The sequence below is a fragment of the Macaca fascicularis genome, chromosome 1, assembly GCF_037993035.2.
Source record: "Macaca fascicularis isolate 582-1 chromosome 1, T2T-MFA8v1.1".
NCBI lineage: Eukaryota > Metazoa > Chordata > Mammalia > Primates > Cercopithecidae > Macaca > Macaca fascicularis.
Window position 1 is genome coordinate 139,981,241 of NC_088375.1, and position 17,720 is coordinate 139,998,960.

At 39.6% G+C, this 17,720-nt stretch overlaps 1 protein-coding gene and 1 long non-coding RNA gene across 5 annotated transcripts in view; both read right to left on the reverse strand.

The window, feature by feature from the left end:
* ABCD3 (ATP binding cassette subfamily D member 3) overlaps positions 1-17,720 on the reverse strand; it is a 101,363-nt gene that overhangs the window by 67,747 nt on the left and 15,896 nt on the right. The window contains exon 1 of one of the 4 annotated variants that reach the window (XM_005542671.5): positions 814-2,410. The exons of the other annotated variants lie outside the window; for them this stretch is intronic. Within the exon in view, the coding sequence (XP_005542728.3) occupies positions 814-887 (74 nt within the window). The 5' untranslated portion in view covers positions 888-2,410. Of the gene's footprint in view, positions 1-813; positions 2,411-17,720 lie in introns of those variants that run through there. 4 annotated transcript variants of the gene reach the window in all.
* LOC141407657 (uncharacterized) lies at positions 1,163-2,751 on the reverse strand. The gene is made up of 2 exons (XR_012417528.1): positions 2,498-2,751; positions 1,163-1,706 (listed from the first exon to the last, which is right to left on the reverse strand). It is a non-coding gene; the product is annotated as an uncharacterized lncRNA (long non-coding RNA).

Sequence of the window (17,720 nt, forward strand, 5' to 3'; positions counted from 1 at the left end):
GAATGGGAGAAAATTTTTGCAATCTATTCATCAAAGGGCTAATATCCAGAACCTACAAAGAACTCAAACAAATTTACAAGAAAAAAACAAACAACCCCATCAAAAAGTGGGCAAAGGATATGAATAGACATTTCTCAAAAGAGGACATTCATACAGCCAACAGACACATGAAAAAATGCTCATCATCACTGGCCATCAGAGAAATGCAAATCAAAACCAAAATGAGATACCATCTCACACCAGTTAGAATGGCAATCATTAAAAAGTCAGGAAACAACAGGTGCTGGAGAGGATGTGGAGAAATAGGAACACTTTTACACAGTTGGTGAGATTGTAAACTAGCTCAACCATTATGGAAAACAGGATGGCGATTCCTCAAGGATCTAGAACTAGAAGTATCATATGACCCAGCCATCCCATTACTGGGTATATACCCAAAAGATTATAAATCATGCTGCTATAAAGACACATGCACACGTATGTTTATTGCAGCACTATTCACAATAGCAAAGACTTGGAATCAACCCAAATGTCCATCAGTGACGACTGGATTAAGAAAATGTGGCACATATACACCATGGAATACTATGCAGCCATAAAAAAGGATGAGTTTGTGTCTTTCTAGGGACATGGATGTAGCTGGAAACCATCATTCTGAGCAAACTATTGCAAGAACAGAAAACCAAACACATGTTCTCACTCATAGGTGGGAACTGAACAATGAGATCACTTGGACTCGGGAAGGGGAACATCACACACCGGGGCCTATCATGGGGAGGGGGGAGGGGGGAAGGATTGCATTGGGAGTTATACCTGATGTAAATGACGAGTTGATGGGTGCTGACGAGTTGATGGGTGCAGCACACCAACATGGCACAAGTATACATATGTAACAAACCTGCACGTTATGCACATGTACCCTAGAACTTAAAGTATAATTTTAAAAAAGAAGAAGAAGAAAAAAAAGTATTACTGATTAATGTTCAGACTTGAAAAAAAGTGAAACCCATGTTAAAAATTCTAGGGTAAGTTGTAAAAGAAAAAAGAGAGAGAACAACTAACAGGAAACTACTAGAAGGGGTAAAAATTGCTGAGATTAGCTCAGTCGTGGAGACCCTAACCCAGTGGCGCTAGAGGAATTAAAGACACACACACAGAAATACAGGGTGTGGAATGGGAAATCAGGGGTCTCACAGCCTTCAGAGCTGACAGCCCCAAACAGAGATTTACCCACATATTTATTGACAGCAAGCCAGTGATAAGCATTTTTTCACAGATTATAAATTAACTAAAAGCATTTCTTACAGGAAATAAAGGGATGGGCCAAAACAAAGAGATGGGCTCTGGCTAGTTATCTGCAGCAGGAGCATGTTCTTAAGGCACAGATTGCTCATGCTATTGTTTGTGGTTTAAGAATGCCTTAAGCGGTTTTCCGCCCTGGGTAGGCCAGGTGTTCCTTGCCCTCATTCTGGTAAACCCACAACCTTCAGCATGGGCATCATGGCCATCACGAACATGCTACAGTGCTGCAGAGATTTTGTTTATGGCCAGTTTTGGGGCCAGTTTATGGCCAGATATTGGCGGGGGCGGGGGGAGGAGGCTGTTCCCAACATGTCCCCCTTATTTGTTTTGCAAAGTGATAAAAGCAAAGGCAGCTTTGTCATGGTGAGCTACTTCTTGCAGGAGTCCAGATCAGCATCTGCAGACTATACAAAGACAAACAGAGATTAAAAGCACAATCATGGTTGAAATCACAGAGCTTCCAAGTGTTTTTATCCATTTTAATGGGTTACTAGCTGCTAATCTGCCTGCAGCTCCTTCAAGCACTCCAGTTCCTAGCATTAAGGTCAGGTGTGCCTGGGATGCTTTAAATATTTGTTCTTTTAATTTTGCAATATCCAAAGACAAGTTTGTAGAGTGTCCTTCTAGATGCTTTTTTATTCCTTGCCAAATTTTCATCTTATTCAGAGCCATTAATAGTTTCCACAAATCCTTATGTTTAGCTCCTACAGTGGGCCATATCATTTGAGGTTGAGGTGCCACTATACTGCCACGTTTCCAGATAATAGGAACTCTTGTCATACTTCTTACAATTTCTACCATCTGACCGTTTTGTTCAGACCAGCTGAACATAGTGTAGCTGTGGCACACAGACTGAGAGGTGCAATTTAAGCTAAACATCCCCTTAGGGGACCAATCAATAATGATTCCATAGGAATCACTGCACAGCACCTCTGCCTGCTCTGCAATGCAATCTTCCTAAACAAGTACGTTCATTTTTTCTGGCCAGGTTCAATTTTGTTCACAAATAGGTTTTTGAGGGTGGTATGCCTCAATTATAGGAGCAGATTCATTATGGTAAATACTGAGATCAGAAAGTATGTGTAACTGTGCCATAGAGCAATTATCTCCTGGCATTACTGCCAGCCAAGATTGATAAATATGCCCAATAAGTATAATTGTTCTCTGTGTCAGCCCTTGTTGAAGGAATACTCACAGCAATGGTGATCACCACTATCATAGCTACCATTAAATAACTCATTGTGACTGGTTGTCCTGCTTTCCTCAGGTTTTCTTCTGCCATCTGTGACAGCTTCTTGATCTGTCCCCAAGTAGATGGCCATGTTTGACGGGTGCTGCTCATGACAGTTGGGGTCCTCCTCAGCATCAGTCTCAACATGGCTGCAACTGGGGGGTCCTTGGGATCCTCCCGGAATCTCTTCCTCAGCATCTGGCTCATGATAAGGTTTCAAGTGTCTTTATGGTATCCGAATTGGCTGTTCATTCGGTCCTGGAGAAACACAAGCATAACCTCTACCCCAAGTTATTATTTTACCTATTTCCCAACTTTTTGTTATCAGATCTCTCCACCAAACCAGTTGTTCTGCTTCTGTCTTTGCAGTTGATTTCTGCAGCTGCTGTTCAGCTGCTCATAGCACCTAGCCTTTAGGCAGACTAAAAAAATTTAAAGTTAATAATGCTAGATTCAATTTTATATGGGTTGTCCCACAGTCCCTGTTTACCGCCTCCTCTGCTTTTGCAACTGCTGTTTCTGGGAGAGATTCATTCTCTTCACTATGGCTTGTCCTTGAGAATTATATGGGATACCAGTGATGTGTTTAATATTCCATATAGAGAAAAATGTAGCTAGAGCTTGGCTAGTATAGCCTGGTGCATTATCTGTTTTAATAGAAGCTGGAATGCCCATCACTGCAAAACACTGCAAAAGGTGACGTTTAACATGGGCAGAAAAAAATCATAACTGAGCATTTTCAATTAATTGTGTGGAATGAACCACATATGAAGAATCAAAAATCCCATTAATAGGCATATTAAAAGCAGTCAATATCTCAATTACAGCTATAAGCTCCGCTTTCTGAGCTGAAGTATACGGCATCTGGAAAACTTTGCCTTTTGATCCAGAATAAGAAGCTTTACCATTACTAGACCCATCTGTAAAAACATTCTCAGCACCTTCAATTGGTTTAAATTTAGTTATTCTAGGGAGGATCCAATTAGTTCATTTCAAAAATTGAAACGGTTTCATTTTAGGAAAATGATCATCAAGAATACACACAAAGTCAGCTAAATGGGTTTGCCAAGTAAGACTATTTATAAAAGCTTGCTGTATTTGTGCCTTCGTGAGAGGGATGATAATTTTTCCAGGATCATATCCATGTAATTTAACAATCCAAATTCTCCCATTTCCTATCATAGTAGTGATTTGATCCAAATAAGGAGTTAGAGTCCGTGAATTAGCATGTGGAAGAAAAAGCCACTCTACTAAGTCCTGCTCTTGGATAGTAACACCAGTAGGTGAATGCTGAGTTGGAAATATTAGCAAATCTAGAGTCTTCTCTGGATCTATTCTATTTATTTGAGTTTTATGGACTTGCTTTTCGATTAGCTGCAGCTCTGCCTCAGCCTCTTTTGTTAATTGCCGAGGGCTAGTGAGACTAGGATCTCCTCTAAGGATAGAAAATAGATTACTCACGGCATAGGTAGGAATGCCTAGAGCAGGTCGTATCCAATTAACGTCCCCTAGTAATTTTTGCAAGTCATTTAATGTTTTCAATTGATCCCTACATATGGCTACTTTCTGTGGCAGAATGGCAATGTCATTTACTAAGGTTCCCAAGTAGGAGTAAGGAGTAGTAGTCTGAATTTTGTCAGGAGCATAATGAAACCAGCGCCAGAAACTGAATTTTGCAAGTGATCATAACATTGGAGTAATACTTCTCAAGTAGGGGCGGCACAAAGTATATTGTCCATATAATGACTAATGTCACACTGTGAAAATTTTTTACCAGTAGGTTCAATTGCTTGCCCTACATAAGTCTGGCAAATTGTTGGACTGTTTAACATGTCTTCTTGTGGCAACACTTTCCAACGAAAACGCTTAGCAGGCTGTAGGTTGTTTATTGCAGGAATTGTAAATGCAAACCGTTCACAGTCCTGCTCAGCTAAGGTGAGAGTAAAGAAACAGTCTTTTAAATCTATGACTATTAAAGCCCAATTTTTTGGAATCATAGCAGGAGAAGGCAATCCTGGCTGCAATGCTCCCCTAGGTTATATAACTGAATTAATGGCTCTTAAATCAGTTAACATTCTCCATTTACCTGATTTTTTTCCTTAATTATGAAAACTGGAGAATTCCAAGGGGAAAATGTTGGAGTTATGTGTCCTTTTTCTTACTGTTCATTAACGAAGTCCTCTAAAGCTTCCAGTTTCTTTTGACTTAGTTGCCATTGTTCTATCCAAATTGGCTTACCTATTAACCATTTTAAAGGTATACATTCTGGAGACTTAACAATGGCTGCCATTAAAAATGATATCCTAAACCTTCATAGGAACTTTGTCTTTCCACTTAAAGAGGTTCCTTCAAATCTTGCAAATTTTTCCTAGTCCCATACCAGGGACATACTTGATTTCATCCATCAGACATTGACTGTGAGGGCTGTATAACTGCTCTGGAATTAGAACTTGTGCTCCCCATTGTTGTAATAAATCTCTTCCCCATAGATTTACAGGTACAGAAGTTATAATTGGTTGAATAGTCCCAGGTTGTCCATCGGGCCCTTCACAATGCAAAATATCACTACTTTGATATACTCCAAGGGCTTCACCAACTCCAACTATGTTAAATTGAGTGGGTTGAATTGGCCACACAGACGGCCAGTGCTGTAGAGAAATGATTGAAATGTCTGCTCCTATACCTACCAAACCTTTAAATTTTTTTCCCTGAATAGTTATTTCACAGGTAGGACATTTATTAGTAATTGTTTCACTCAATAAGCTGCTTTGCCTTGTTTATTTGTGCTTCCAAATCCTCCTGTTCGTTTAATTTCACTTGTCCCCATTTCCACATATGGCACAATCAGGAGCTGTGCTACACGCTCTCCTGGCTCTGCTTTCCAGGAAACAGAAGTAGATATAACAATTTGAATTTCCCCATTGTAATCTGAATCAATGACTCCTGTATGTATTTGTACTCCTTTTAAATTTAAACTAGACCTTCCTAGAAGTAATCCTATCGTCCATGCTGACAAGGGTCCACAGACTCCTGTTGGGACCTTTTGCGGGGGTTCCCCAGGCAGAAGGCTCACAGCTTTTGTGCAGCATAAATCTACTGCGGCACTACCGGCTGTGGCGGGGGACAGACATTGTGCAAGGGTGAGGGAATGGTTGAGCCAGAAATGCCCCCATTTGGAATGGGGCCCGCGACGGGCCCTCATGGCATTTCCCAAAATCGTGTTCCCATCTTTATCAAACTTAGAGTGACACTGATTAGCCCAATGTTTTCCTTTTTTATATTTTGTACATATTTCAGGCTTAGCAATTTTCTTTTCTCCCCTATCTGGTGGCCTGACTCGCTGGTTTTTTCTACATTCTTTTTTAGTCTGACCATGCTTCCCACAGTTAAAACAAGCTCCAGGAAACAGAGTATTTCCTTTACCCACTCTCAGTCCTGCCATTTCCCGGGCTAGCAGAGTAGCCTTATGCAGATTACCTCCAATACCGTCACAGGCCTTGATATAATCAACTAAATGTGATTTCCCTCTAATAGGTCGCAGAGCAGCCTGGCACTCGGGATTAGCATTGCCGAAAGCTAAAAATCACAACACTATATCCTGAGCAGCTGAATCTGCAATCACCTTTTTAAGAGACTCCTGTAACCGAGCTATAAAATCCATGTATGGTTCTTTTGGTCTCTGTTTTACAGCACTAAAGGGTATTGTTCTCCACCTGAAGTGATTTTTTTCCCAAGCTCTAATGCACACTCCCCTAAGCTGCTCTATGGCATCATTCTGCATAACCACTTGTGCATCTAAACCAGACCAGCCGCCGATCCCCAAAAGTTGGTCTGCAGTTATATTAATTTGAGGTTGGGCCTGGGTGTTGCGAGCAGCCTGAATGGAAGCTTCATTTGCCCACCAAGTTTTAAATTGTAATAAATGAGCAGGAGTTAGACAAGCTCGAGTAAGAGCGTCCCAGTCAGTAGGAATCATCCAACTGGAAACAGCAACATTCTTTAACAGTCCCATTACAAAAGGAGAACCTGGTCCATATCGATTACTAGCTTGTTTAAATTCTTTGAGTAATTTAAAAGGAAAAAGCTCAAATGTAGCTAGAATATTTCCCTGTTGATCTGCGGCGTGTATTCTAACAGGCAACTGCCAAGCCTCTAAATCACCCTCTCCTCTAGCTTGCTGAATTCCTGCCTGAATGGAACCGAGAGCAGTCGCTCGAGGCGCTGCTTGAACAGTCACTGGGGCAACTACTTTTCGCACAGTGTCCTCTGGAAAAGAAAGATCTGGAGGGTAAGGCCACTCTTTTTCTTCAAAATAAGGAGGGGGTGCAGAAAGGTAGGAATGAATCTCTTCCTCCTTTGCCGCTTTAGCTTTAGCTGGCAAACAGACCTGCTCTGTTACTTCGTTATACTCTCCTTCCTCCTCCTCATCAGTGTGAAAAGGTTCCAAGGTGGAACAAACCAGAGCCCACACTTGTCCCAATGTTACCCTGATGCTTCTGAGCTCCCATTCTTACCACGGGATTGCTTAAGAGTACTCGGATGTCCTCCAGCTTAGTTCCACGTTCTCTAACTGTTGCTCAGTGACCCTTCAACCTGGGTTCGAGCCCCATGTATGGGCGCCACTTGCCGAGATCAGCTCAGTCGTGGAGACCCAAACCCAGCAGCACTAGAGGAATTAAAGACACACACAGAGAAATATAGGGTGTGGAGTGGGAAATCAGGGGTCTCACAGCCTTCAGAGCTGAGCCCCAAACAGAGATTTACTCACACATTTATTGACAGCAAGCCAGTGATAAGCATTGTTTCTATAGATTATAGATTAACTAAAAGCATTTCTTACAGGAAATAAAGGGATGGGCCAAAAAAAGGGATGGGTCTGGCTAGTTATCTGCAGCAGGAACATGTTCTTAAGGCACAGATGGCTCATGCTATTGTTTGGGGTTTAAGAATGCCTTAAGCAGTTTTCTGCCCTGGGTGGGCCAGGTATTCCTTGCCCTCATTCCGGTAAACCCACAACCTTCAACATGGGCATCATGGCCATCACGAACATGTCATAGTACTGCAGAGATTTTGTTTATGGCCAGTTTTGGGACCAGTTTATGGCCAGATTTGGGGGCCTGTTCCCAACAAAAAATGAAATAATGGAAAAAAGAAATCAATAGTCTTACAAGTGAACCTAGACAAAACCAGCAGAGGAACTGCCCAGCCACCCACAGAATTGAAGGTAAAAGATAATCGTTGAAAACACTGAACTTTGGGGTGGTAAAAAGTCCTGGGTCAAAGAAATCAGAAAATATTTAGAAATGAATAATATATGTAACAACAGACTTACCAAATTTAAAGGTTTATATAACGAAAAACCTGCAGACTCCAACTAAAGCAGTGTTCACAAAGAACTTTATAACCTTAAATGCATATATTAAAAAAGAAGGTTCAGCATGTTATCCAGTGTCTAAAATAATTTAAAATAAATGAAAATGGTCAGGTGCACTGTAATCACAGCACTTTAGAAGGCCAAGGCAGGAGAACTGCTTGAGTCCAGTAGTTTGAGACCAGTCTGGGCAACATAGTGGACTCCTTTTTTTTTTCTTTTTTTTTTTTTGAGATGGAGTCTCACTCTGCCACCCAGGCTGGAGCACAGTGGCATGATCTTGGCTCACTGCAACCTCCGCCTCCCAGGTTCAAGCAATTCTCCTGCCTCAGCCTCCCAAGTAGCTCAGACTACAGGTGCGCACCACCACGCCCAGCTAATTTTTGTATTTTTAGTAGAGACAAGGTTTCACCACGTTTTGATTTCTTGAGCTCACGGTCTGCCCACCTCGGCCTCCCAAAGTGCTGGGATTACAGGTGTGAGCCTCCGCGCCCAGCCGAAAAATATAAAAATACAGATAGAAGCAAAAAATAATGAAATAAAAAGAAAGAAAGAAGTGTAGTGTAGAGAGAAAACTACACTAAAAGTTTAATTTTTGGAAAAATTAACACATTTTATAAGCTCAAGGCAAGACTGATCCAAAAAAAAAGAGGGCAATATAACCAATATTAGAAAGTGATCTATATATTAGAAGCAATCTCCACCAAAATCCCAACATGCTAATTCTAAAATTTCTATACAAACAGAATACAGAACCCAGAAATAAAGCCACATACCTACAACCAACTGATCTTCTACAAAGTCGACAAAAATATGCACTGGGGAAAGGACACCCCATTCAATAAACAGTGCTGGGAAAATTAGATAGCCATATGCAGAAGAACGAAACTGGACCCCTACCTCTCACCACATACAAAAATTAACGCAAGATGGATTAATGACCTTACCATAAGACCTAAAACTTCACAAATACCAGAAGCTGATAAGCACATTTCATAACTTGTTTATAAAACAAGAGAAAACTCTTCCAGACATTGGCCTAGGCAAAGAATTTAAAACCAAGTCTCAAAACCAAGCACAACAAAAACAACAACAGACAAATGAGACTTAAACTAAAAAGCTGCTACATAGCAAAAGACAACCTACAGAATGGCAAAAAATATTTGCAAACTATGCATCCAATAAAGGGCTAATATCCAGAATATACAAGGAACTCAGCTCAACAAGAAAATACAAGTAACCCTATTAAACAGTGAGTAAAGAACATGAAGAGACATTTTTCAAAAGAAGACATACAAGGAGCCAAAAACATGAAAAAATGTTCAACATCACTAATCATCAGAGAAATGCAAACTAAAGCCACAATGAGATACCATCTTATATGGACAGAACTGGAGGGCATTATCCCATGAAATAACTTCAAGAAAGTCAAATATCAAATGTTCTCACTTATAAGTGGGAGCTTAACGATGTGTACACATAGACATACAGAGTGGAATAACAAACACTGCAGATTACAAAAGGTGGGAAGATGGCGGGGTGAGGGTTGAAAAATTACCTATTGGATAGAATGTTCACTATTCTGGTGATGGGTACACCAAAAGGCCAGACTTCACTACTATGTAATACATGCATATAAGAAATCTGCACTTATACCTCCTAAATACATCTAAACCGTTTTTTAATGTAAAGACCATTTTAAAAATTATATACAATACCAATGCAAGAGTTGATAACTAAAGCATATTTCGTAACTTGTTTATAAGATTCACTACACTCATAAAATTGATGCCTCCACAACAACTATAAAATAGTGTTCCATAAGAATATGGAAGTTCTTTAGAAAAAAGGCAGAAGAGCCACATAAGTCATCTTACAGAGGGAATTCTGGGAAAATGGCTTATAGCAATTGCACAGTATTTTTAAAATAAACTTTTAATTCTGATATGATCGCAAACATACCAAAAATCTGCTAGAATAATACACAGAATTCTCTAAGCCTTCCATCTAGATTTCCCAATTAATGTTCTACCAAATCTGCTTTATTCTTCTTTTCTCTATATATACACACACATGCATTTTTTCCTGAGCCATCTGAGATTAAGTTACTTCTAAATACTTCAGTGTTTATATTCTAAAAAGACTTTCTCTTACATAACTACAGTACAATTATCAAAATCATGAAATTAACATGGATAGAATACTAAAACCAATCAGACCTTATTCCAATTTCTCTGATTATCCCAAAAATATCCTCTTACCCTGTTCAATCACCCCTTCCTTTTGACCTTGTTCTTATTCATACCCTCTAAGTGACCCGTTTCATAATTTCCTTATTTATCCATCTTGTTTCTTTTTGTACAAAATGAGCAAATCACATCTTTATTTGATTTTCCCTTCTTTCTTACATAAAAGATAGCATACATAGTCTTTTGTACTTTTCACTTAATGTTTCCTAGAAATCACTTTCTATCAGTCCGTAGAAAGCATCTTTATTTTTCTTCACAGCTCTATAACACTCCATTGTGTGTAAGTACCATAGTTTACTCAACCACCTCTTATGTATGGGCATTTAGGTTGTCTCCAATAGTTTGTAACAACAAGCAATGCTCCAATAAATAATCTCACACATCTGTATTTGCACACTTTCAGAGCTGTATCCTCAGTGGGACTGCTGAATCAATACACAAATGCATACGCAGTTTTGTTAGCTATAGTCAAACTCCCCCCCACAAAGGCTGTACCTCTGCATTACCACCAGGATTGTAAGAGAGTTCCAGTTTCTTTACAGCCCCACCAATAAAGTATATTGTTACATTTTAAGTTTTTGCCAATGTAATATGTGAAACAGTATCTTAGTATAGATTAAATTCGCATTTCTCTTATTTTAAGTGAGGTAATCACATGTTTAAGAATCATTTATATATTTATTAGCCCTTTATCTGTGATATATATTACAGACATGTTCTATAAGTTTGTCATTTGTCTTTTGTTATGGTGGGTTTTTACCACACAGAAGCTTTTTAATTTTATATAGTCAAATGTGTCAATATTTTCTTTTGTTGCACCTGGATTTTTGAGTCACACAAAAGCTTTCCCTACACCCAGGTTACAGAGGAATCCACCCATGTTTTTCTTCGGCGCTTGTATACTTTAATGGATTTATCCTTACATATGGTATGAGATGCAGATCTCATTTTATCGCGTTTCCAATGGCTAACCAATTATCCTACTGGCATTTATTTAAAATTCTATCTTCATTCTAGTGATTTGAGATGAATGGGATTATTTTGAAGTTCCCTGAACCCATCTTCCAACTCCCAAGAAAAAAACCTGACTGAGCAACTAGGATAGTAAAACCCAAAACCCAGGCCGGGCGCAGTGGCTCAAGCCTGTGATCCCAGCACTTTGGGAGGCCGAGACGGGTGGATCACGAGGTCAGGAGATCGAGACCATCCTGGCTAACACGGTGAAACCCCGTCTCTACTAAAAAATACAAAAAATTAGCCGGGCGATGTGGCGGACGCCTGTAGTCCCAGCTACTCGGGAGGCTGAGGCAGGAGAATGGCATGAACCCGGGAGGCGGAGCTTGCAGTGAGCTGAGATCGTGCCACTGCACTCCAGCCTGGGCGACAGAGCGAGACTCCGTCTCAAAAAAAAAAAAAAAAAAAAAACCCAAAACCCATGGACAATACATACAGAAAACTAGAAAATTAGACGACAAAGTATTTCTACAAATTCCAAAATATGAATAGGAGGTAACAACCTACCAACAGCTACAAGACCTGAAAGGTAGCAGAGTGAAGTAATAGGGTATCTTATGCACTTGGGGAAGATCCCTACATCACTACAAGAACTCACTGGAAAGCTTAAAGCACCAATGTGAGAGCAGCAGCTGAAACTGGGAGGTGTTCCACACAGTCCAACAAACAGCACTATAAGCAAGCGCAAGGAGTTCAAGGTAAAGGTCTATTGGGGGTGGAGCAGCCTGGACCCTTGAAGACTCAACATTAACCAGTTAAAGCTCCCTTTCAGAACAGAGCCTCCTGTGAAGAGAAACTGCAGGGAACAGACCATAATGTGAGACCACAGGAACAAAGTGAAAGAAAGAAACAGCCTAGAGATCTCAGATAGTAAACAGTATTTTCAAACACTTCATGAAAACAAGGGAAGAGGGTGCTGTAGAGCATAAATTAGAAAAGTTATCCTAACTCAAACTTGCTCTTCTAAAAGTTGAAAAAACTAATTTCAGACAACAAAAGAAAAGCAAACAATGGAATAGTGTCAAAGTTAAATCTTTTACAACATTGTAAGAAAAAATACAAGAATAAAAATAACATTCCTACAGACAATGAAAGCATGTGAGAAACACATTCCTACAAGATATAAAAACTGTAAACTATGATATCAAAATAATCCAGAAGAAATTAAGAAGCAATGCTAGCCAGGCACAGTGGTGTGTGCCTGTAATCCCAGCTATTTGGGAGGCTTGAGGCTAGAGAATCACTTGAGGCCAGGACTTCAAGGCTGCAGGGAGCTATGATTGCCCCTGTTAATAGCCACTGCATTCCAATCGGGAGAACACAGTGAGAGCTTGTCTCTAAAAGAAGTACAAGAAGCCAATGCTAGACACACACTCACAGCATAAAACAATATTTTTTAAACTTACAAATGTAGTAACAAAATAATTAGAAATTTAGAAAGAAAAATAATTTCAAAATTGAATATGAAACCATAAAAAATACAAGAGCAAATAAACACAACAGATAAAACATGAAAGTAAACATACAAATTATATACAAATATAAAATTTCATACATTCAAACAAAACAGAATTTTTTTTTTTTTTTGAGACGAGTCTTGCTCTGTCGCCCAGGCTGGAGTGCAGTGGCACAACCTCAGCTCACTGCAAGCTCCACCTCCTGGGTTCTCGCTCTGTTGCCCAGGCTGGAGTGCAGTGGCGCAATCAGTTCACTGCAACCTCTGCCTCCCACATTCTCCTGTATCAGCCTCCTGAGCAGCTGAGATCACGTGCACATGCCACCACACCTGGCTAATTTTTGTATTTTTAGTAGAGACAGGGTTTCACCATGTTGGCCAGGCTGGTCTCAAACTCCTGACTTCAACTGATCTGCCCACCTCAGCCTCCCAAAGTGATGGGATTGCAGGTATGAGCCACTGCACCCAACCTAGAATTTTTTTTAAATGTGGGGGAAAAAAAATCCTTTGGATACCCAAAAGACCAAGTCATTTAAAAGGGAAAGCAAATGAATGAGATTAGCCACAGACTTTGTTAACAACCTTCAATGTCAGAAAACGATAGAGTAACACATTTAAGATATTCAAGAAGAGAAAACGTGAACCTAGGATTTTACATCCAGACAAAACTTCAAGTACAAAGGTCACAGACAAACTGTTTGCAACATGAAAGAATTCGGGGAGCTCTTCCTGAGGAATTTACTACAGAACAAGCTCTGGACAAGGAGAATGACTATAAAGCCAGTGACCTAAAAAGAGGTAGTGAGCATTCAGTATGTATTTACTTGCAGAAGTAGGACTAAATGAGAGTTAAAAGGGAAAGAATACATAGTACTGTACCCTCAGAGACACTCTGCATTCAGTTCCAGACCACTGCAATAAAGCTACTATGGCAATAAAGTGGGTCACGTGAACATTTTGGTTTCCCAGTGCACATAAAAGTTATGTTTACACCATACTGTAGTCTATCAAGTATCCAACGGCATTATGTCTAAAAAACAATCAATGGACATATCTTGGTTTTTAAAATACTTTATTGCTAAAAAATGTTCATCCTTTTGCTGGTTGAGGGTCTTGCCTCCATGTTAACGGCTGCTGAACGAACAGGGCGGTGGTTGCTGAAGGCTAGGGTGGCTGTGGCAACGTATAAGACAGCATTGATGTTTGCCATAGTGATTGACTCCTCCTTTCACAGAGTTCTCTGTGCCATACTATGCTGTTTGATGGCATTTTACACAACAGAACTTTCGAAATTGGAGTCAATCAATCCCCTCAAATCTTGTCACATCAACCAAGTTTACGTAATATTGTAAATCCTTTGTTGTCATTTAACAATGTTCGCATCATCTTCACCAAAAGTAGATTCTATCTGAAGAAATCACTTTATTTGCTCATGAACAAGAGGCAACTCTTCATCCTTTCAAGTTTGTTTTTTTTTGAGACAGAGTCTTGCTCTGTTGCCATGCTACAGTGCAATGGTGTGATCTCAGCTCACTGCAACCTCCGCCTCCCAGGTTCAAGGAGTAGCTGGGACTACAGGCGCACGCCACCACGCCCAGCTAATTTTCTGTATTTTAGTAGAGATGGGGCTTCACCATGTTGGCCAGGATCGTTTCGATCTCCTGACCTCATGATCTGCCCACCTCGGCCTCCCAAAGTGCTGGGATTACAGGCGTGAGCCACCGCACCCGGCCATCCTTTCAAGTTTTATTATGAGATTGAAGCAATTCTGTTGTATCTTCAGATTCCACTTCTAGTTCTCTTGCTATTTCTATCACATCAGTTACTTCCTCCACTGAAATCCTGAACCCCAATCCCATTAATGTGGATATTTTGACCTTCTTCTATGAATCACAAATGTTCTTAATGGCACCTAGAATACTGAATCCTTTCCAGAAGGTTTTCTATTTATTTAACCCAGATCCATCACAGGGATAACTATGTATGGAAACTACAGCCTTCCAAAATGTATTTCTTAAATAATAGGCTTTGAAAGTCAAAATTACTCCTTAATCCATGGGCTACAGAAAGGATGCTGTATTAGCAGTCATGAAAACAGCACTAATCTCCTTGTACATCTCCACTAGAGTTCTTGGGTGACCAGGTGCATTGACAATGAGCAGTAACATTTTGAAAGGAATCTTTTTTCAGAGCAGTAGGTCCCAACAGTGGTATTAAAATGTTCAATAAACGATGCTGCAAACAGATGTGCTGCTATCCAGGTTTTGTTGTTCCATTTACATGTGGGCAGAGTAAATTTAGAATTCCTAAGGGCCCTAGGATCTTCACTATGGTAAATGAGTATTGGCTTCAACTTAAAACTGCTTGCTGCTTTATCCCCTAACAAAAGAGTCAGACTGTTCTTTGAAGCAAGGCATTGACTTCTCTTCTCTAGCTATGAAAGTCCTAGGTGGCATCTTCTTCTGATAGATAGCTGTTTTGTCTACACTGAAAACCTGTTGTTTAGTGTAGCCCACCTTTATCAATTATCTTAGCTAGATCTTCTGGATAACTTGTTGCAGCTTCTACATCAGTACTTGCTGTTTCACCTTGCAATTTTATATTACAGAGATGGCTGCTTTCCTTAAACCTCATGAACCAACCTCTGCTAATCTCAAACTTTTCTTCTACAGCTTCCTCACCTTTCTCAGTCTTCACAGAACTGAAAAGAGTTAGGGTCTTGCTCTGGATTAGGTTTTAGCTTAAGGGAACGTTGCAGCTAGTTTGATCTTCTATCCAGACCACTCAAACTTTCTCCCTATCAGCAATAAGGCTGTTTCTTAGCATTCTTGTGTTTACTGAAGGAGCAGTTTTCCTTCAAGAACTTTTCCTTTGCATTCACAACTTGGCTAACTGGCACAAGAAACCTAGCTTTTGAATTTCATGGCACCACAAAACAATTACAATAGTAACAACAAAGATGCCCAATCACAGATCACCATAACAGATACGATAATGAAAAAGTTTGAAATATCATGAGAATTACCATAATATGATACAGAGATATGAAGTGAGCACATGCTGTTGGAAAAATGGCTTCAATAGACTTGCTCAATGCAGGGTTGCCACAAACTTTCAATTTGTAAAAAACACATTACCTCCAAAGCACAAAAAAGTAAAGCACAATAAAATGAAGCATGCCTGTGTCAATATGCTCTGACAACACAGATACAGTACAACCCAAAAATAAAGAAGAATGTAAAGAGCATATGTGAAAAAAAATTAACTATTTTCACTAATCATATTAACAGTAGAAATATTCGTATTACTATTTGGAGAACACTGAGTTTGTAAAGTGGGACAATGCAACTGAATATTTCCATGATACTCTAATCTGACCATCAACTATGTCTTTGAGAATCAGGATTATCAGTATGGGATACAAGGAGATACAGATGTAAATAGAAGATGATAATTTTAAAAATCGTGAAACCTTGTGTATGGATTGGAAGTGTCAGTATGCATATCCTGGCTCTGTCCGTAAGAAAAGCCTAGAAACAATGGCCAACCTAGTAGCAATAAGCATCCCTAAATTCCAGTTGTGATCTTGAAATACCACTTCCCAACAAAAGGAAGCAACCTATTCTTATGAAAAAAATTTGATTCTAGATTTGGGTCAGGAAATGTCTAAGAGGAATCCAGAACTTCTTACTACAGACAGCATGGAAGCTATCAAAGATCACTAAAGCCATGTCAAAAGCACTAAGGAGCCAGCTTAAAGAGGCTCCCATTGGTCCAAGATGGGACAATTAAGCAAAAATAAGGACAACAGCTGTAATGAAAGCACAAATAATTAAATCAAAAGGTTCATAATGACAAGAAGAATTCACTGGTCACTTTCAGAAAATAACAAGAAATTAACATATTATTTTGAAAATTGGTAAATAAAGAAGCTAATATCCAACTTTTCCTAACTGAACTGCACCACTAGGTACAACTACTAACCAGATAGCAGAAAAGAAAAGGTTTCTTTCTGTGGAAGCATTCTACCTTATAAGTGAAGAAATAACAGAATTCACATATCACCATATTGCAAGCTTTAATAAATTCACTGATCTAGGTGTCGAGCATCAGTGGCTGCTAAAAATCACAAAAAGAGAGAAAATTAGACACTATAACTCTCTTTTTTTCAAGACAGGATCTTGTTCTATTGCCCAGACTGGAGTGCACGGTGCCATCGCGGTTCACTGCAGCCTCAATCCCACCTTAGTAGCTGGAACTGCAGGCATGCGCCACGACACCTGCCTAATGTTTTTTTACTTTTTATAGAGACAGGGTCTTGCTATGTTGCCCAGACTGGCCTCAAACTCCTGGACTCAAGTTATCCTCCTGCCTTGGCCTCCCGAAGTGCTGGGATTACAGGTAAGAGCCATCATGCCTGGCGTTATATATCTCCTGCTGGTGAATATACCACACTAACTCCTAGGAGGTGGAAAAAAAACAAAAACACAAAGCAAAACCTAAATTTGATCAAGGTTTTAGATTCAACTACCAATTTACGGGAAATACAAAGGATGAAGAAAAACTGTGCAATCAGCATAATCCAGACTACGGAATCTGTACAGGTCAAAATAACTGGCTGCTTCAGGGAATAAACTGTAAGAAAGAAAGGGAAAAGGAAGGTGGCAGGGGGATATGTAGGTTAAGAGACTTAGATTAAAAAAAAACACAAACACAACTAAACTGTAGTTTTCAGGAATGCACATTTGGGTGATGAAATTATAGGAAACACAAAGATGTGATTATACAGAAGTCAGGATAGCAATTACTTTTGTTATATGGAGCTGAAAAATTCCTATCACCTAGTGACACCATAGCTGACATCATACCACAGTACAACACATTACTCACATATATGTGGTGATGAAACTACTGCCGCACTGCCAGTCACATAAAACAATTAGGTACAGTACATAATGCTTGATAATAATAATAAATGACTATGTTACTAGTTTATGTATTTACTATACTATACTTTTATCGTTAGAGTGTACTCCTACTTAAATAAAAAAAAAAGTTAACTGTAAAACAGCCTCAAGTAGGTCCTTCAAAAGATAT